The sequence below is a fragment of the Cynara cardunculus genome (genome assembly GCF_001531365.2).
Source record: "Cynara cardunculus var. scolymus isolate 2C chromosome LG 17, CcrdV1, whole genome shotgun sequence".
Lineage (NCBI taxonomy): Eukaryota > Viridiplantae > Streptophyta > Magnoliopsida > Asterales > Asteraceae > Cynara > Cynara cardunculus.
In genome coordinates this window covers 37,029,186-37,050,102 of record NC_037544.1, presented here as the reverse complement: position 1 = coordinate 37,050,102, position 20,917 = coordinate 37,029,186, and the positions used below count along the sequence as shown (strand labels likewise).

The 20,917-nt window shown below is 35.5% G+C and overlaps 3 protein-coding genes, 1 long non-coding RNA gene and 1 other non-coding gene across 6 annotated transcripts; 2 read left to right on the top strand and 3 right to left on the bottom strand.

The window, feature by feature from the left end:
- Nucleotides 1-37: 37 nt before the first annotated feature.
- On the bottom strand, nt 38-109 carry TRNAE-UUC. Its single transcript has one exon. It is a non-coding gene; the product is annotated as a tRNA-Glu (tRNA).
- Nucleotides 110-3,816: 3,707 nt separating this feature from the next.
- Nucleotides 3,817-4,818, top strand: LOC112501267. The gene is made up of 2 exons (XR_003067440.1): nt 3,817-3,968; nt 4,588-4,818. It is a non-coding gene; the product is annotated as an uncharacterized LOC112501267 (long non-coding RNA).
- A 1,660-nt stretch (nt 4,819-6,478) lies between these two features.
- LOC112500845 (40S ribosomal protein S30) lies at nt 6,479-8,462 on the bottom strand. Its single transcript, XM_025104440.1, has 3 exons — nt 8,363-8,462; nt 8,100-8,237; nt 6,479-6,726 (listed from the first exon to the last, which is right to left on the bottom strand). The coding sequence occupies exons 1-3, from the start codon at nt 8,364-8,366 to the stop codon at nt 6,680-6,682; spliced, it is 189 nt and encodes a 62-aa protein (XP_024960208.1). The 5' UTR covers nt 8,367-8,462; the 3' UTR covers nt 6,479-6,679.
- Nucleotides 8,463-10,004: 1,542 nt separating this feature from the next.
- On the top strand, nt 10,005-15,244 carry LOC112499899. Of its 2 annotated transcripts, XM_025103168.1 has the most exons (7): nt 10,005-10,152; nt 10,276-10,337; nt 10,703-10,786; nt 11,897-11,951; nt 13,470-13,605; nt 13,753-13,803; nt 15,013-15,244. In XM_025103168.1, exons 1-7 carry the CDS (start codon nt 10,041-10,043, stop codon nt 15,110-15,112), a joined length of 600 nt encoding a protein of 199 aa, XP_024958936.1. In that variant the 5' UTR covers nt 10,005-10,040; the 3' UTR covers nt 15,113-15,244. The 2 variants fall into 2 exon arrangements, with proteins under 2 accessions (XP_024958936.1, XP_024958938.1); XM_025103170.1 differs by lacking the exon at nt 10,276-10,337 and having other exon boundaries at nt 10,012-10,152.
- Nucleotides 15,245-16,534: 1,290 nt separating this feature from the next.
- LOC112500441 (60S ribosomal protein L31) lies at nt 16,535-18,799 on the bottom strand. The gene is made up of 3 exons (XM_025103937.1): nt 18,737-18,799; nt 18,453-18,573; nt 16,535-16,979 (listed from the first exon to the last, which is right to left on the bottom strand). Exons 2-3 carry the CDS (start codon nt 18,533-18,535, stop codon nt 16,700-16,702), a joined length of 363 nt encoding a protein of 120 aa, XP_024959705.1. The 5' UTR covers nt 18,536-18,573; nt 18,737-18,799; the 3' UTR covers nt 16,535-16,699.
- Between the last annotated feature and the right edge of the window lie 2,118 nt (nt 18,800-20,917).

Below are 20,917 nucleotides of genomic sequence, written 5' to 3'. Positions count from 1 at the left end.
AAAGGATCATACAAAAATAAAATTAGAGCCAAAAAGGTTCCATTGCCGGGAATCGAACCCGGGTCTCCTGGGTGAAAGCCAGATATCCTAACCGCTGGACGACAATGGATTCGTTGTTTGAATCTTGCTTTTACATCTAAAGTAGGATTTTTTGTATCTATAATTTGTTCAGCAAATGAATTAGGTAGCCCCGAGATGGGGCCCGTCCAAAAAACAAAGAGAAAACTCGGGTTTTTATATTATGATTTGCTAAAAGCTTTAGTTTTTGTTTCCTTTCAAAATATACGGTTTTGGCGTTTATGATTTGTATTTTATTGTTGTTTATTGTTTTTTATATTAAGGGGAGTTTACTCAAATGATTACTCACTAAGTATTTATTGGTAGGAGTCAACATTATAATTTATTTTTTTTGGTAAGACTATAGTGCATCAAAACGATATAGTATGCAACAATTTATCCGGTAAGCACTTACCCGAGTAAGAGTCGTCACACTCACTTACTGGGTAAGACTCTCCATCCTTTCACCATTCTTACCGGGTAAGACCCTCCATCCTTTTACTGCTCTAACCGGGTAAGATTTTAAACCCTTACCATGTTCATCCGATAAAGAAATTTACCCGGTGAGCATTTACTGGATAAGCGTTAGTAAACAGGCTCTAAATCCATCAGTGTTTACCGTTAAATATGTGGGACGAGAACAACAATGAAGTGTAAACCATAAGAATGGAAATTGTAATTTTGAAAAGCACACACACAGATATAATAATTTTTAACAAACTAAATGGACTAAAAACGTGGTTTACTCTTACAAAGTTATACAAGCTAAAAATCACCTTCTTATGCGCTCGTATAATTGCCCTTGTCCAATATAACTCTGACACATCTTGGTCTTTACGGCATGACCTCACCAGCCACTAGGGGTGCTTATGGGTTGGGTTGATCGGATTGAAGACATTTGAACAACCCGATCCAATGCTTACCATTTGAAATATCTTAACTCAACCCAACTCAAACCAAAGTGCAACCCAACCCAACCCGTACGGGTTGGTGGGGTTGATACTTTGGTACATTAAAATGTACTTCTAACCTCATATATCATTTCTCTACTCATAACTTCTTTTAATCATCAACTATTTGATACAACGTATCCATACTTCATACGTATAACACATTAAGGGGCTGTTTGTTTACCTCTTAATGATACCATTAAGAGGTGAGGGTCTGATTCGGTCAGACATTTTATTGTTTGGATAAGTTTTTAAAAAAGTCTGAATGGTAAGTTTAGATCTGAATCGCTCCTTCACCCACACCCCCTCCATACGATTCAGATGTGAAATTTTGACAGGTTTGCCCTCCCTATTTTTTCTCTAATCATCGTTCCAGATCTGGCTCCATCGATTTCTCCAAGGGACGCTTCTGTTCTATCGATCGATTGTAGGAATCGCACCAGCAAGACCTTCTTCTCGTTCACCATTCTCGCCTTCTTCATCCTCGGTCTGACCCTTTGTCTGCTATTATTTGATTTTCTTCGTTCTTTTTTGGAGGAGGGTGTTACAGCTTGTTTGATCCTCTCTGAATCTCTATTAATGTTGTATGACTTTAGCTGTAAAGCTTGGCACAACTGCCACCATCGTTGAAAACAAAAGGGAGAAGAACAAGAAAATCTCAGCAAGTCGTCTTGGTACAACTCCAGATGCTTCTTCTAGGTTGATGGAGAAACCAACTTTGAGATGACAATTTGGAATTAAAACAATCCATGGTTTTATGTATTCCCTCCCACGGTTTTGGTACAACTTGAGTAATATTATAATATTGATGATAGTGGGGGTCAGGTGTTGTTGGATTGGACTTCTACATTTACCAAAACAAGAGGTTGGGTATAAGAATTATTGGACTTCCATATTTTCTATTTTCCATTTAGAAATTCCTTTCAAAACTGTTGTCAAATATTAATTTTCATTAAACACAAGACTGAGGGTAAAATGGTAATTTTATGCCATTCAGACTGTTGATTCAGAACAGTTTCCAAACAATCTTTTTCTATCTAACACTAAATCATACAGAGTCTCTTATCATTCTGACCACTTAATCATACTAAACTAAATCATTCAGCAACTGCCAAACAGTCAGTTAATTTTCTCAATTTATATATATATGTTCACGGTTACTGAACATGTATACGAATGAGTTATATAGAGATGTGAATAAATTGAAAATATGAGTATATGAAGAGCGTATGTGATAGTATAATTATCTAATGTATATATTAATAGGAATTCAACAATCATATTAATCAAATAAATAAAAGGATATCGGGTTCATTGGGTTGAGTTGGGTTCAAATAGTAGTAACTCAATACCTACGATTTGAAAATTTTACAACTCGATTAGACATCGGGTTGCTTCGGATTGAGTTATTTCATGTTGGGTTGGGTTGGGATTGATCGGGGTGGTCAGGTTTTTAAGCACACCTACCAGCCACCACAAATTTTTCTTGTGTTTATTTTTCCCTTCGGGTTTCCTTTCATCGATGTTTTATATGCACGCAAAAATGTAGAATGTAGACCTCTTTCCTCAATTCACTTACCAAAGTTTGACATCTGTGTTATTTTAGCATTAAAGACGAGCAAATCACTCATGAATTTACGTGTGTCACAAAAACACATACATGTCGTTTGTCTCTTAGTTAAAGAACATCTGAAATCTGTCTTTTTTGGTAATTATGGGTTTATGTGGCAGCTTTTGTGCACTGACTGATCTCCTAGGTGACCATGAATGGCTTGAAGTCACTGTAGATGAACCTACATGGCTACAAGGGTTTTAGTAGCTCCTAGATTCGAACCCGGGGGGATTAGTCAAGTGAACCTCAATTTTTTGCATTTTTACAAACCACGATGGTTATCTTGTAACCTCAAAACTGTAAGGACGATAAACTGTTATTTTCAACAAACCATATATACCAAATTTGTGGTCTACTCTATTCTTTTTTGAAGAGTAAAGTACGTTTTTCATCCATGTTGTTTGTTAAATTTTGTGGATTTCATCCTTGTGGTTTTCAAATTGCAATTTTCGTTCCTATAGTTTGTATTTCATTTTTATTTCCGTTCATGGGGGTAAACACTACTTTTTAGTATAACGGGCTAAGATATACATCACTTTTAATATGGTTACATCTTTCACTACTTTGTTCTCAATGTAGTTTCAGAATACATACGGTGGCACACAACAAATTAATATGGTTACATCTTTCACGAATCTATTTTTTTTACTCTTCGACGGAGGAATAATACGGTGGCACGTACCACTGTATGCCCTATAATATGTCCGTCCATAGTGCCACTTGCGGATGTAAGAGAAAAATGACTAAAAGATGAATTTAAAGTCTAACATTTTCTATTAATTTCCCTAATAAAAAAAATTCAACAATGAATAAAAATATAATTTATTTATTTATTTAATAGAACAAGAAAAACAAAAAATAAGGACAAAGAAAATAAAGAATATACGACAGTGGGAAACCAATCATCTGCATGTGTAATCCCAGCTCATCTACCTACACGCCTGCATCTTTAACGTGCATCCATTCTCCACCCTACACGTGGCACCAATCTAAAAATACTAATTTATTTAATCTTTTTTATAATCGTAATTAACAACGACATACAGAGTGGCCGTTACCTTTTAAGCAATAAATAAATAAATAAAATCATTTATTATTATATATTCTCTATGTATGTGTGTATATATACCTCATTATACACACATTTCAGCCATTGAATTTTTGAGATATTAGAGGGTTTGGGTATTTTCAAGATTTTAATTATTTATTTATTTTTTATTTTAAAAAAATCGAAATGAAGGGCGTCGGAAAGGTTTTCACGGTGACGGTTTTTGTTACGTTGTTGTGTTTGATTTTTCCGATTATCGATGCTCAGGGACCTGCTTCTGCTCCTTCCCCTTCAAGTGACGGTATTATTCTCTCTCTTATTTCTAGGTCTTAATTTGGAATAAGTATTGATTTCAGATGTAAAATATATTGTGACGGGTTTTACAGAGAGATTATAGTGAAAATTAATAGATTTGTAGACATACATTTTGCATGCCCAGAGATTTTGAACTTAATATGAACGACAATTGTATTATACGAGCGAATTTTATGTTCAAACACGGTTATTTTGTCAAGTCGAGGATTTTTACAGTTTACAGATAATACTGTTATACCATTCAAGGTGTGTTTTAAAGCAAATTGTCGGGTTGCATACTACTTTGTTACGAAAGGTGACGAAATTAAGTCACGAAAACCGAGTTTTATTGTGAAAGTATTTTAACGATCGGGTCCCGTAAGTGAAACATGTGTTACATGCATACCTCTTTGTTATATGTAGAATAAACAGATATAAGTCATGAGACGACATCTGTTTAAATGGTCAAAAATCTAAATACGGGATACAGAATCTTGGGTTCGTTATCAGTAAAATGTTTATCGTATATCGAAACATCGAGCTCGAAGATAGTAAACATTATATAAGGGTATTTTTGTAATTTGTATGATAAAATTTATTGATTAACAATGGGTATTTTTGTATAGGGGCAACAATTGATCAAGGAGTGGCTTATGTACTCATGGTGGTTGCTTTGGCCTTGACCTACATCATTCACTAGCTCTTTATTTTTTTTATTTTTTATTTTATTTTATCCTACAAAAAATTTATTGGGCTTGTTTTGACTTTTTTAAGTCAAACTTAATTCTTTGTAATGTAAAGATTCTATTTCTTTGGTTCAATTCTGAAACGTTAAATCAAATGGATTCAATTTGTCCGAAACATATACATGTCGTAAAATGACAAATTACATGAAAAAATAATATATTTTAATTTGATTTTCATTTTGTGTAACGTACTTTCGAAACTTTCAATTTGTCCGGTCCTAATGCTGATGTGGCGAGTGATGTGGTATTGAACTGAGTATTATTTGTTGACATGGATATCTTAATCTAAAATTAGTTTTTATGTATTATGGTTTATTAGAAGAAAGGGTTAATGGTTCAATCGGGAACTCGGGTATTTAAATGTTTAATACTTTATATCTTAGGTATCAAAATGAAAGTTTTGAAAATACGTTATTCAAAATAGAATTCAAGTTAAAGTATGTTATTTTTTTCATGCAATTTGTTCAATGTAATACAACAGCTTAAAATTATTATATTTTATTTTTATAAGAAATTTGCATCATCTTATTTAAAATAGAGAAAACAGAAATCTTGACTCCTCTAAAACTATCTACAAATACGAAGAATTTCCTAAAACGTGTTGAATATTTTAATAATATAACTTATGTTATAATATCTAAAATAAAGAATTTGTTGAAAAATGTAATATTTTTGAATATTTTGATTTTTAAATCTCTATTTTAAAGACTCTGTTGAAAATACTCACAACTCCATCATAAAAATGCAATTGTGATTTCATTTATAACTTAATAAAATTCTATACATATAATAAAATATCTATATATATATATATATATATATATATGTATACTATATTATAAAACATTTGACAACAACTCTTAAAAACCGTTTTTTATGCATTAAATACTGTTTGTTGATACATATTACTTAAAATTCTATATTACAAGTAAATTATACGTAAATAAACTTATTAAAAGCTCCATGTTTGAATTCATGTAACTAACTGCATATAAACATAATTAAATAGATGATAAATATTCTATTTTAAATATAAAAAAAATTAAAATATAATTAGGATAGTTATTGATTTCTAACAAAATATTTAAATATTATCTTTAAAAAATTATATTATTAAACCAAAAATAAAAAAATAAAAATATTACGTTTTTTCAAAACCACATAAAACCGTATTATAATATCGACCAAGACAAAAAAATATTAAAATCAAGATGTATCTCGCTGCATTGTACGAATACTTTTTTAGTATTATATAATAACTCTGATGAGTTGAATATCAATTTCTCATGTTATATTCTACTTTTCAATTACAACCGATATTCGGAAACTTGAAAAAACTTGTTTATCAGATAAAAATGGGTACGGAATAGTAAAAAAATAAATAAATATTTACTACATTAATTAATTAAAAAATTATCGTTTAATTAAATGAAAATTAAAATAAATTTATTAAATTTTTGAGTAAATTACAAATTTTGTCCCCTCACTTGTTAAAAATTGCAATTTTTGTCCTTGTAGTTTCAAAACTACAATTTTTATCCTTATAGTTTGTATTTCATTGCTATTATCATCCCTAAGGTTAATTCATTGGTAATTTACCATTTATGAAACGAAAACAACAATGAATTATAAACCGTAAGTATTAAAACAACAATAAGTTGTATAAACACGATGGATAAAAACAACAATAAATTGTGAAAAAAACAATGAATTATACACCGTAACTTCAAAAGCATGGCAAACGGAAATAGCAACTTTCAACAAACTACAGGGACGGAAAGGCGTGTAGATTGCAATGAAATGACCATAAAATTCCCAAAAACACGATACTGATCTTTAGTTGAAACTTAAACGTTAACCAACATCACAACTTATAAGCATTGTTCAACGAAAAGTAGCGAGTATGGTCAAAGTCAACATGATTAACGGTCTAAAATTTCCATCGGACTAAGCAAAAGGCGCATCAATCGGCTTACTTCTCTGATGAGTTTGGCCCCCTCTTCTTTCCAAAACCAACAACTGCATAATTGAAAATAAAGTTGTTAGGTGTAAAGAAAACCGAACGATATTCCCTACAATCACATCTTCAGTAAACCAAACCAAACCAAACCAAACCACCCAGTATGACGATATGTCTCACCAGAAGGTCGGGTCGGGGGGGGGGGGGGGGGTTGAGACGTAAGTAGACATGTTCTCTACGGATACCAGACGATATTGGACTACATATCGACTACACTAGACTGAACAGGTGGGAGTGAGGTAGGTGCGCGAAACAACTGCGGAAGATTTTAGGGATTTAATATAACATGGGTAGTTCCGTTATTTACCCATTTTGTCCATCACTCGTATTTTGTCATACTCATATCATATCCTATCACGGATAAAGGCCTAGATGAATAAGACACTTATTCAGCTCAAATCGGTACTATTAGAGTCCCACATTGGTTAGACTTCGACAATTTCTCCTCAATATACGTTAGAACCCCGCTTTAAAGGGCTTTTCTAGGAGAGTAATCTAACGAGGTTCCACATATTCTCTGGTATCAAAGTCAAGTTCTACGATTCCAGGGACTAGATAAGTAAATACAAATCGTGTCCATCTAGCCCCTATCAACGCTCTAGGACCTCCTTTGTTGGATTACCATACTATTTATCCTCAATGGCTCTTTTTGGATAGTAATCTAATGAAATTCCGCATATTCTAGCACCTGCAAACTCTTTAGTATCGACAAAGATGATTTCTCAATCCAAAGACAAAGGCACACCCAAATTCTTAAGGTATAACATTCATCTTTTATGGGAAAAAGGTAAGAACGGATCTACACTCTTGGATCAATCCTAATTGAAGATAAAATAATAATACCCTTCTAAGCTAATTCATAGGTTATTTTGGGCTTAATCTGAGCCATTAGATCAACACTAATTAAGGGGCCGTTTAAAAAAAAAGGTTTAATGGCGGGGACCTCATGGCCCCGTGGTCCACATTTTGTGAACCCTACTTGTCATACCTCATAAGCAAGCACCAGAAAAGACAACCTGTCCTCCCCTGGAATCGAACCCGGGTGGGCTCGCCCAAGGCAAGGCATTTACGAAAGGAGATGGCCACTAGGCCAAGGCCTAATGGTTAATTAAGGGGCCGTTTACTAAACACTTAACAAGGTAATTCAATTACTTTACCAAATGATGGACCTAGAGTCTTACCTGGTAACCCAGTAAGTGAGGATGACAACTCTTACCCGAAAGAGTTTCGTGGTTATAAATGCTTACTATTTATCCACTTTTTGATGACCGAAAATGTTATTCCTTAAGGTAAATGAGAGTGGCGACTCTTGGGTTTGATTCTTAGGCAATGAATGAATAAAGAGCTTAAAGTGGTGAAACGGAAAACTTACCGGCGGTGACGAAACGGCGGTTGTATTGAATGCGCTTGTGAGCACGTCCACGGGGCTGCTTCTTCTTGTCTTGCTTGGCCACCTTAGGGGTTTGGCCTCGCACTTTTCCGGCACGAGCCAACGATCCGTGAACCTTTCCTGTAAACAAAATCAAAGCAAAATACGTTAAATTGCTCGATTCGAGATCATGATTTTAGCAATTAAATATCAAAAAAACAGGTAAATGTTACTAAATTTCAAGAAATTGGAATATTTCAGCTAACCCATGTCGAATTTGAAGCTCTGATTCCTTGTGTATTCTGCTACGATTGGCTCTAGACCTCTGATGCAGCTGAATCACTCGAGATTGCAAAAGTTAGGGTTAGGGATTTAAAGGAAATACGTGTATACAATTGGGGGTCGGGTAACAGGCCTTATGGGCCCATTTGTTTTTTCTATTATTGGGCTTGATAATGGGCTGGTCGCTGTATGAAGACTGAAGTTACGGATTTCTTGGGCTGGGCTGAGCTGGGCTGGCTCGGACCCAAACAGCCCCGGTCTTAGAATTGTTTTTCATAATCGGTCATGATCCCGATCAAAAATTCATGGTCAGGTCTATGTGTTCTGTAACCAGTCCCTGTCCCGATCGTAGCTTATGATGTTACAGATGGTATAAGAGTCAAGAATCAGATAGATGTGCCTGCGATGACGCTAGCTCTGGAGAGGGTATAACCCCTCTACCAATGCATTTAAAAACTGAGTTAATATTTGAACAAAAGGTACAGTATCCAGTATAGTTAACCTAAGATGTAACAAAATCAGTTGACATTATCTACATTTAGTTAAACAAAAAAATGACATAACTTGGTCCATAATAACCTATTCGATTTTTTCTTTAGGATTCACGATCTTTTTGATGAATTTTCAAACTTTGCTGATCAAATTTGAAGCCTAGTCTTAAGGTATTACAAAAGCTAGGGTTGTAGAAAATAAACATAAGTAGGAGGATGTATTGTGCAATTTCCAAAAACATCATATTCTATAGATAGAGTTGTTCATGGGTGGAACGACCCGTTAAACCCTACCCATCCGGCCTGCTAGATATACAAGCTTGGACAACCATTATCTAGAAAAATGGACAGGCCTGGATTTGTTCGTTATAATCAATGGACGGACATGGTCAATGTAAAAATAAATATGGGCAGGTCTGCCCGGCCCATTTATATTTTATAATTAATTTTTTTTATCATTAATTAAAATTATACTACTATATTCTAATATTAAATTATTAAAGTTATAGAATGAGAATTAGGACTCTTTGGTTTTTCTTAAAGATCCAAAAGGCTATACACCGTCTTTGTTAGCATCCTTATGTCAAAAGTCTTAATCGATCAACAATGGATAGAGTCACTAGTTGCTTAAAGTTTAGTTTCAACGATGTTTTTCTTTTACTTTTTGGTTCCACATTTGTTATTTAATAATTACACTTTTAGGCCCGTTAACTCCCGACCCGTTTATAGGGTGGACAATGACAAGTTGTTAAGCCCGAAAAAGGGGCTTGAGTTTACATTATTAAGCCCGTTGGACAAAAAAACAAATTAGGCCCGGCTCAGGCCCGCAAATGATCATCTCTATCTATAGAGTAAATTACATTTTCCGTCTATGCCGTTTGTTAAAGATTACGACATGTGGATTAAAAATTACGGTTTTCATCCATATGGTTTGTAATTCATTGTGATATTTATTCTTATGGTTTACAATTTATCGTTGTTTTGATACCAACGGTTTACATTTCTTTATTAATTCAATAACGAAAATAACAATAAAAATTATAAATTATAGGGACTAAAATCGGAATTATTAACAGACTATAGGGACTAAATTCGTAATTTACTCTATTAATTACTTGTGTTCAAAGAGGCATGAACGATTTGCAGTTGGCGAAGCTTTTCTTCGTCGAGGATGAAGAGGCTGGCGAGAAAATGGAAGAATGGTAGCGATGACGACGAAGAAGACGACGACGGAAAATCCTGCCTTCCGACGAGCTCCGATTTCCATCCAATGGATACCGAAGGTGTGTTTTTTCGCTTTACCAGGCTCCGATCCCTGATTTTGATAATTAGGGTTTATAATGGCATGCACTTTTTCTTTTTTGGTTTTGGAATTACTGATTGGTTACCTGAGAAATACGCCACAGAGCAGGAGGAGCTGGTTAGATCGCTTGAAAGGTCTCTAGCTCAACAATCTCGTTTCTGGAGGGTAATTTACACACACATGAATATGATCGATCGTGTAGTGTTATTTCTGAATCATAAAAAGTAGAAAAGAATCTCAGTTTGCACATTATTTAGTGAACGGGGGCATGCAATTTGGTGTTATGGATTTGAAGCAGTTTCAATGTTAAATTTGAACATATTTTTGTCCGATTCCAAATTCCAATCCAAGCCATGGTATTGGGCCATGTTTAGTTCAAAGTTTAATCATTTTTTGCTTGATTTGGAATTAATTCAACCGAGTTTAGGTTCAAATTGGCTTTGATGCCGATTTGAATCCATTGTATTGCAATCCCGAATTTACATAAAAGGTTGTATCTTCATATTAATATTTGGTTTTATGTTTTGTAGCGCGTGTTTGCGGGCTTGCATTGTTGCTTTGTGGCATTTCTCATTTTCTCCATTCATGGACAAACAACAATGCCATGGGAATTGGTATGTTGGATGATGAAACGTATCTAATATATAAATACATGTTATTGTGATGTGTGAATAAAGAAACATGTTACATTCATTCTTACTTCTAATTGGCAGTTATGATGTGTCCAACAATATGAAATTTTGATAAAAATATTTAAATCATAGTTACTAAAAGAGTGGCTTCACTTGATCGAACATATCATGATCACAGTGAGGGCCTGTTTGTTAGCAGCTTAATGGGACTCGCAGCTTATTCGGTCAGCAATAGATGACTGTTTGGTAGTAGCTTAATGATATAGAAAGTGGCTTATTCAGTAAGCTTCTAGGGGGAGCTTTATGCAGAAAGCCAAGTTTTTCTCAAACCAGCTACTTCCAATTAAAAAACACGTTCCTGCTATCTATAAAAAAATGTCCAAACAAAACCCTTACAGATTAAACCACACAGACAACTTTATCCATACAGGGCTTGAAAACCAACCAAATAACCCCTGAGTGTTGATCTGTTCACTAAATTTTTAGGCGCAATCTAGAAGAAAATGGTTTTCATACGTGATTTTGTCGCATTGTGCTCTAAACTTTTTAGTCTTTGAGCACTATCCAACAACACTAAGGTCCTTGCTAGAATTGTGGTCAAAATGGAGTGGTTATGAGTCTGTTTGGCTTCTGATGTTCATTGCATTATGCATGCACTTAAAGCTGCTGAACCATTCAGTTGAGTGGATTAAGGGCTGACCTCGAGTTTGACTACTAATTCACCATAAGTAATAGGAGTCTTAAAAATGGACTCGTTTGGGGTTTAAAGTTGTCAAATTACAATTTGTATCACTAATGGTAACACATCGATCCTTTAGCAGATCAGATAGATGTTTGTTTCTGTCTGCTTTGGCTGTTTCTTCAACTCCATGGAGATTAAAACAGCTTAAACCCTCTTTAGGAAATTGTTAATCACAACTATAGAAATTTGTAACACCGGATACCTTTCTTGATGCAATGTAGTGTATTCATTGCCCCCTTCCCTTTCTCCAGTGAGATTGATGTAAGCAGAAGGGATTCATGAGTTTCTTAATTGATCAACTGTCTTTCTTTATATGAAGATCAAGCAGTAACATCGTGTTCTTATGACAGCGTTACCATGCCTACTTCATGGATGAGATTGAATCATGGACTGTAATTGCTGCAGGTTAGACATTCTCTTGAATTACATGTTGCCACCCTTTCGTTAGTGATCTGCATGGCCAATATTCTATATTCTAGACCTTCTCATGAGAACAGCAATAAATAAATATGATTTTAATGCCTGTGTATTTTGCTTCCTCAATTTTCATGTCATCACTTATTGTTTTGTCATCAATCATTAGGTTCATGTCAAATTCTTGGAAACATCATATGGGGTGAATTTGTTGATCTTGAACATCAACCAATTCAACCTTCCTTTGCCGAAAATGGCATCTCTTAGGAACATGGATATTCATTAAACATGCATTGGTGATAGACAAGTCAGTAATTTAAGATTCGTTAAAGACATGAATTTATGAGTTCGTTAAACCATTTAAAAGAAATAATATTTGTGAAAATAAAGAACCTCGTATATAAGTTAAAGAATTTCAAGTGTAACTTTTTAAATGGATACATGGTTTTAAGAATAAATTCAAATATATTGAAATCAAAATTCCACGTTTTCATATATAAAATTGGTACCATTTGTAAATTCCGATCCAAATAACAAATGCTTGCAGAATTTTCATATCCTGCCTACCTTGGATAGAGTCTTTTTTTGACCTGAATATGATCAAACCTTCATTCCGTAAACGCCCCCACCAACTCCATACTTTTGTAAACCTTGAGGGCCATTTCAAACGGAAAATAAAACCTAGGCCTTGGGGATCCTCTCCATGGGTCTGCAGTTCGAGTCTCCTCAAAGCCACTGCGCTAGTTGTTATCTTCAGGGTTTTCATGGGATTAGTCGAGGTGCGCACAAGCTGGCCTGGACACCCCCGGTATTCCCCCCCCAAAAAAAAATGATATGCTTTTACGAGTGTCGTGATGAAGAAAGTTGACTAAAGTATGCATGTGGCACATTGACATGACCACAGTAGACTTCATCGATTCATGTTGCAATTGGAGAAGAAACAAAATTCCATATTTTACTGTTTGTCACTTAAACCACTGAATGTATCAGTTTTCTGAATATAAACCATTCTATTTAAGAAAAAATTCTAATAAGCCACAGATAGAGTATATGCTTCTTATTAGCTAGTTTTACCTGCAATTAATGTACTCCTTCCATCCTGTGAAATTACAATATCTTCATTTGAGGGTTTCCAACTTAAAATTACTTATTTGATCATTATTATCAATGGAAATATATTGGTTGATGAGTCTGACTGATGCCTTCGCTTTGTTTCTAGTGGACGGTGTTCTAGATTAAAGATGGGCAAAAATACCAGACCTTTGGTCCATATCTGTCCAGGACTAGACCATAATGTCATCAAGCCGGGTCAGACCAGAACGCCGGTCCTTAATCGGTCCAATTTTTTTGAGGTGGACGGGTCTCTTTCGGACTGTTTTAACCAGACGGTTGACACTAGATTTTTTAGGACCGGTCCTTGCCCATCTCTGTTCTAGATATTTTGACTAGTATTCGAACAATTTCTTTATAATTTGCCATAACATAATTCTCAATCTCCGTCGTTGACAGAGTGGGCAGCGGTTTTCGTGTCTTTTATGGCTGTAGCTGGCTTGCTTCGTAGCTCACGATCTCAGAGACGATGGCTTTGGTTCTCTTGCTGTTTTGGTGCTTTGCTAGCGGTTTTCTGGTTGTATAATATGCTCAAGTACGAAAGCCATACGCACTTTTTTCTTACTTACACTCTAGATTAGCACTCTATATAAGATCAAGAACTACAAAACACCTTTCCTACACTATACAGTCAATGTCTTTAATATCTTAAAATCTCATAAGTGCTCGATTTCACTTGTAGGCTGCCGACATTTCGATGGGATGTTATCTGGCTTCCTTTAGGTCCCTTGAGGTACTATTTCTGTTTTTATAATCTCTCTTTTCGATGTTTAATCCCTGCCTTAAATGTAATTACAAACAGTTTTATTGGTGCCCCACATCAGTTAGGCTTAGCGTTTTGTATATTTTGGAACCTCTATTTGAAGAGCAACACGATGGCTACACTAGAGACGCACGACTCACGGGCCTTCCAAGCCCTTTTTAGTAAGCAAAAGAAGAGCCCGAGCTTTTTTGGGCCCTAGCTAGGTTGGGGATGGGCTTTTGAGTGTGACAATAGGTCCAATCGGGCTTTTCTAGGCTTGAGCTTTTTTTGTCTTCTGAAAAAAGGACCCTATCGGGATTTTAGGCATGGCTTGGCCCCAAGCTTTTTCTGTTCGGGCTTTTTGTGCATCTCTTGATTCCACATGGTATCAGAGTAAAGGTCTACCACATCTAGGGACTTAGCAGCACTTTGGGCACAATCTCCGTCTAGCCCCTGCCCCCTGTTGGAGTAGGCGCATGGTAGAGTGATGTGTTAGACTTAAACTCTTTCTCCTTTGTATATGTTGGAACCTCCATTCTCTCCACGACGACTCTTTTGAAGAGTAATCTGATGAGGCTCTGCATATTTCACATGGTATCAAAGTCGTGGTCTGCCACATCTAGGGACTCGATACTCTAGGGCACAATATTCGTCTTGCCTCCGTCGGAGTGGGGTTGTTGGAGTCTCACATTAGCTAGACTCAAATCTTTTCTCCTCAGTATATGTTGGAACCTCACTCATCTCCGAAAGAGCTTTTTGAAAAGTAATCTCATGGGATTTCCCATATCCTATATGGCATCAGAACCAGGGTCTACCATATCCAAGTAGTCGACCCTTTGGGGCATAGTCTCTGTCTAACCTCCCATTATAGAGGCCATGTTTTGAAGGGTGTGGCAAACTGTGACCGCAAGAAATCAGCGCTGATAAACTCTGTGGCTATAGTTGCTGTGTATGCTTATAATCGAACCCTGGTTAGATGGGATATTCCACCACATCCCCAGAGCCTCAACCACTACGCACCAATCCTTGTGGTTTTATAGGAGGCATGTTGGAGTCTCATGGCAGCTAAACTACGACAATTTTCTTCTAAAATACCTTGTAATCTTCCTTCTCTCCACTAGAGGACTCCTTTGGAGAGTAATCTGATACAAAATTTTCTTTTTCTTTTTCCGAATGAACGGATTTTCATTGTTGTTGCAGTGGAGCCGGGTTTTCGCTCTACGTAGATCATCTTATGAACGAATCATCGGAGGAAGTTAGAAAACTTCGAAGCTACATGTACTCTTACAAGTCCCATTGAATGAAGGTTATTTTGGTGTACTGAAGGCATGCAATAAATTTTGTACATTAGATGGAGATGAATGAGATTTTTTGGTCCTTATTTTGGATATAAATCCAGCATAAATAAATACGTGACTTTTTTTAGATATATATATTTTAATGTTCAACATGAGTGTGTGTGTGTGTGTGTTTTGTTCTTTCTTTGAGTACAATTTACAAACCCGTTTGTAAGCGTAGAAACATCAAAATACTATTTATAATTGTTCAAGGTTTGTTGCTTTTTATATATGTAAAACATTTGCTAAATGGGGGCAAGTTTTGGTTGAAAACCGTATTTCATTTGCGAATAGGGGAACCACTGTGCAGATACCATGCATTCGGGACATCGGTAATGAATCTTGTTAAAACTCATGTAAGTTATTCACGATGAATATGGACACGTGGTGCGTTATCGATGTTTCCTTGGTTCACAATGGAAATGTGCTCTGCGACCAACTTTTCCCCAAAATAGGGAGTTGTTTACCAACACTTACCCGGTAAGCGTTTATTGGTAAAATTCAACACCATCACTTACTTACTAGGAAAAGTTTGTCCATCAAAACGGCATCGTATGCAACAATTTACCCGACAAACGTGTTAACTGTGGCAAGAATCGTCGTCCTTACTTGTCGGGTAAACTTTTGATCCTTATCTTGCTCTTGTCAGGTAAACTTTTGATCCTTATCTTGCTCTTGTCAGGTAAAATTATCGGTCTTTACTATATTCATCCGGTAAGACAATGTGACTTGGTAAACCGGACAAGCGTTTTGTCAATGTGGACACATGTAACGCTGAAAAAGGGCTGATTAAAGGACGGATGATCGAAGAACGAGTTACAACTCACGACAATCAACAGTATTAAAACCATAAAGAATGAGATCAATTAAAGTAGAATTCACCATATTTTGAGCTAAAGACGGGCTAACGAACTGTTATGTAGTGGCTTGGGTCATTCGGAACCCCCAAATAGGTCAACGGCTCAGGTCCAGAATCCATGATGTACTTCACTGTTTTTCAAATGAGTTTACTTACTTCTTAATAGTTTTATCAAAAGATAACATATGAATAATCATTATGAGATAAATCTTGTTTGGTTAAAAAAATTCAAACTTTTAATGATTCTAAAACTCTTTGAATGATTACGTATCATAAACCTCCCTTAACCATTAAGTGAACTAACTTCATTGTAAACAATTGCCAAACAATTATATTTCATTTTACACTATATCATAAAAGCCTCTTAATCATTCTACACCAAACTATTCAGCAACTGTCTAACAACCCCTTAATCAATATGGGCACAAACCAACCCAAAACATGCACATTTACCAGAAAATTATCTGTGGCGTTTTTTGTTCAAGATTCTGTTTAAAATATGATAAATGAGTATCAAATTCTTCCATAACATGCAACACACATAAGTTACCTAAATATCAAAAATCCAGACTTTAAGATATAATGTAAATACTACATTCATAACAAAAAGACCAACATCCCCAAAATCTGAACTCGAATAAAAGCATTCTCACCTGCATATTTCAAGAAAAAGACACTATTACTTGATGAATCAATCTTCATCATCGATAACTTTGGTTCCAAGCCCCTTCAACCCTTCTGCTGGGATTTCGGCAACCGTCACAAGAGAGTAAAGTTCTTCCTTGGCGTCTTCGTCATCATTTCTCTTGCGAGCAATGCGGACTCTGACTCTTCGTGGAACGCTTCGGATTCCACGACTCCAGATGTGTTTGTTTAGCTTGACATCTACTCTAACATCGGTTGTTCCCATGGCTTTCTGGGCAAACTTTCTGATTTCTTTGATGGCCTTTGGAGCCTTCTTCTTGAAAGTGCTGATTATAAAGAGAACCCGTATCAGAATTTCAACCAATGTGGATTCCTAAAGAGCCCAATAACGAAAACAACAAAGCAGCATTTGCATAAAGAGATCTAAACAAACATAGAATAACAAAGTAACCATGCATGTGTCTCTCGTACTCGTGAATATGCAGCTGGGACAAGTTTGGTATACAGACGGGAGGGCACTTGAGAAGCAGGAGTGAGGTAGGCAAGTTAAAGAACTATGCTAGGTTTTATAGTTCAAATTTGACATGGGTAGTTTAGTAATTTACCATCCCACGTCTCATAGATTTCTGTTTTTAACCTATTTTGGTGTCGGTAGTGACATGTTCTAGTCTAATGTCAAACCAAACATGGCCAAGCTGTCTGGCGTACCAATGACATTTCCCAGACCATGTGTTGGATAAAGACAAAACAGCCATAACTACACAACTGATTAACAACAACACATCAGGGTGATGGCAACAAAAAATCAAAAGCATGAATCACAACAATTGTAACATCCCAAGACAATAGTACCAGATATTCCAGTTGTAAAACACATCCGGTAGAGGGATCTTACAATCCACCCCCTTGGGAGCCCAATGTTCTCATTGGCACACCAGTCCAGTTCCCAGCTCTAATACCATCTATAACATCCCAGGACAACTGTACCAGTTATTGACCGCTTTGCTCAAACCTAGACTCACGGTTTTAAAAGCCGTCTGGTAGAGGAGGTATCTAGACCCTCATACTTATAAGGCATCTTCGGTTTCCCTCCCCAACCTATGTGGAATCTAACAAAAGTTCACTTGTGAGCCATCAAGAATAACAAAAGAGTTGAGTTTTGAGAACATAACTGAGAATATACTGTCTTCTATCGATATAATTATAGAAACAGTCCTTAAAATAGTTGTGAAACACAACATGAACAGATATTTGACAATACTACAAACATATGTTAACAAACACTATTTTGCTAGTCAAAACTGCACCTTCAGAAGTTGTAATTGCTGCTATAAAAGTATCAAAGACGCAACAATCGATATCTCAACATCCAACTCTAACAGAAACTAAAAGACCACCATGTCTACATTTAAGATATGAATGAAAACTATAGCAGTTGCAGTTCATATAAACTCACAAATACAAGTTCAATGATCTTTTAGAGAAACAAACACGAAATTTTCACTTTATCATATGAATTGGTATTCAATTAACTCACAAAGCATCCGATTGAGCACAATAGCAATAACTAAGAAACAAATAAATTAGTATGATAAAGGTTTAGCTGATCAACAGATTGAGCACATATATCATCACATCAAAAACAAAATAACGTATCAATTTAATGTATATTTGACTCAAAGTAAAGTAACCACGATTGAAAATTCTGGAAAACACAACGGAACAAGCGAAAAAACACAAATGAATCAGGAATCAAAATACCGAAACCGACCAATCGAAAGAATCGACTATACACGTACCATCCATGGAGGCGCTTGTGGAGATTGATGGTGTACTCCCTGGTAACCACCTCTTCCTTTCTTCCTTTAGTCTTCTCCACCATTGTTTGGCCTCTCTCTCTCTCTCTCACTTACACCTCACCTGCAAAAAAAAAAGAAATATAGCCTTAAAAAATCAACAATTTTCAATCCGTTTTAACCATAAAAAGCATCATCAATACAAAAACCGATTGATCCTAATGACAATCCATTAATGTGTGTTCATCTGTGTGAGAGATAGATAGAGAGATGGGAGAGAGATGAACCTAGGGTTTTGAAATCTGTAGCAGAGGAGGAAGACGGAGGCGCTAAAGAATAAGTAACAGGTGAGAGGAATAAAAACCCTAATTCGAAACCGTTCGGATTACCGGCTTTTTGTTTTTGTGGGCCTTGACCCGATTTTATCCGGCCCAATTAAAAGCCTCTTTTTTTTCTTTCTTTTTTTGATTAACCTCAATATTCAACCCGCTATGCAAGCCGACTAATCACAGCACGACCACTTGCTTTGCAGATAACTCGGAGTCACCGGATTTGAATCTCCATGGCCACAAGGGGATTTTTATTTCTCCTTAGATTTGAACCTGGGATCTTATGGTACTTTTGACTTTTAGAGTCAAGCTCAAAACCAATTAGACACCCCCCACCTTTGTGGGTAAATTGTAATTTTCGTCGATGTAGCTTAGAAATTTCAGTTTGTGTCTTTATGGTTTATAATTTATTGCCATTTTTATGCTTATAATTTATAATTTATTGTTTTTTAGTCTGTGTGGTTTACGATTCTGTATTGTTTTGGTTTCTCATACAATTGTACTTTAAAGTAGGAATTAGTTTAAAAACGAAAATAACAATAAATTGCAAACTGTAGGACCAAAATTGTAATATATAAACCATAGAGACAAAAAATAGAAAATATTAACAAATTATAGGGACGAAAATCATTATTTACTCTTTTTTATTATATAAAAAGAGTAATTTTTGTAATTTTTCTAAAATAGAGAATCGGAGGTTAAAATCTCTTCGTAAAATTACACTCTTCTTCAAAAATTTTACAGTGGCAGATCAATTTTCCTTTTTGAAAGTTTGCCCCCTCTCGCCACTGCTCGTCACTTTAACCCATATACATCATAAATACGTTTACTATAAATGAATCCAACTCAATATCAGTGACCATGTTCCTTTTATCGTAGTCCCTCATTAGAGATGGTGATTTGCTCCGACCCGGTGGAGAACCCGGTTCACCAGGCCCGAACGGGGACGGGGATTCACCGCTAAAACGGGTCCCGGGGCTGGGGCCAGGGATCCCCAGTAGGCTTAAACCAGGAACGGGGTCGGGGCCGGGGGATGTTACTCAAACCAGGGTCTGGGATTCGAGGCAGAATCAAATTAAAGGATATTATTTATATAGGGTTTGACCGAGGATTGACATACGTTGGACCGGGGACGGAATGTTAATCCCCGTACCTGTCGGGGAATGTTACTTCAAATCGGGTCGGGCCCGGAGATTACAACCCCCCCCCCCCGGGTTGCCATGCCTATCCCTCCCTAGTCTATCAGTATTTTGTCAATAGTTACTGGTTTATGTTTGCTTCACTAGTTTTTTTGAAATGCAGCAATATATCAAAACGAAAGAAGAACAATCAAGTTAATGAAAACATACCTACCAACATATAATTAGGATAATCATTGAGTTCTAACAGAGTATTTAATTACTATTTTTGTTATTAAATAACAAATAAATTAATTCGTTATTAGACTTAAATTAAATTATAATAGAAATTTGAATTAAATAAATTATTAAGAAAATGAGAAGTTTTAAATAACTAATTTAAGACTAATACCAATATATATTTTTTCAAAGTTTTATGATATATCCAAATTTATATTTTATTCAAAAATAAAAAATTATCTTCTTCTTAAAATCACATAAAATCGTATTATAACATCGATAGAGACAGAATAAAATGAAATATTAAAATTGAGATATATTTCACTGTATTGCACGAGTACCATTTTAATATTTTACTAGTTGTGTATCCGCGCAATGCGGTGGGAGCCATGAATTTTAACGATTTTGAAGTTCCACTGGTTTTATAAGATAAATTTTAACGATGATATAGGTTACACTTGGTCTTTACATGTTAATACAATTTGAATAAATAAGAGTTATGGTTCCAATTACAGACTATCGATGAAAAAAATTGTATGACAGTTTAAAATCCAATATATTTAAAATCCAACATATTTAAACGACTCCACAAATGTATTCGATTTACACCAAGAGCAAAGAACCAAGAAACTTGAATTTTAAGATAAACACTCAAAACCAATAAAGAAAACTACAAATTTGACAGATCATAAGCCATGAAAAGACAAAAAAAGATGGGTTTTAGAATGAAATTTTACCTGCTTACCCTATTTCTTGTCCAGAAACTCAGATTAAGGTTGAA

Coding starts and splice junctions, on each gene's coding strand:
- LOC112499899 (XM_025103168.1), top strand. CDS start 10,041: ATGAAGAGGCTGGCGAGAAAATGGAAGAATGGTAGCGATGACGACGAA. Junction 11,952..13,469: donor ATGGACTGTAATTGCTGCAG/GTTAGACATTCT, acceptor CGTCGTTGACAG/AGTGGGCAGCGGTTTTCGTG. Junction 13,606..13,752: donor TGGTTGTATAATATGCTCAA/GTACGAAAGCCA, acceptor TTTCACTTGTAG/GCTGCCGACATTTCGATGGG.
- LOC112500845 (XM_025104440.1), bottom strand. Junction 6,727..8,099: donor CCGCCGTTTCGTCACCGCCG/GTAAGTTTTCCG, acceptor TCAATTATGCAG/TTGTTGGTTTTGGAAAGAAG.
- LOC112500441 (XM_025103937.1), bottom strand. CDS start 18,535: ATGGTGGAGAAGACTAAAGGAAGAAAGGAAGAGGTGGTTACCAGGGAG. Junction 16,980..18,452: donor CACAAGCGCCTCCATGGATG/GTACGTGTATAG, acceptor CTTTATAATCAG/CACTTTCAAGAAGAAGGCTC.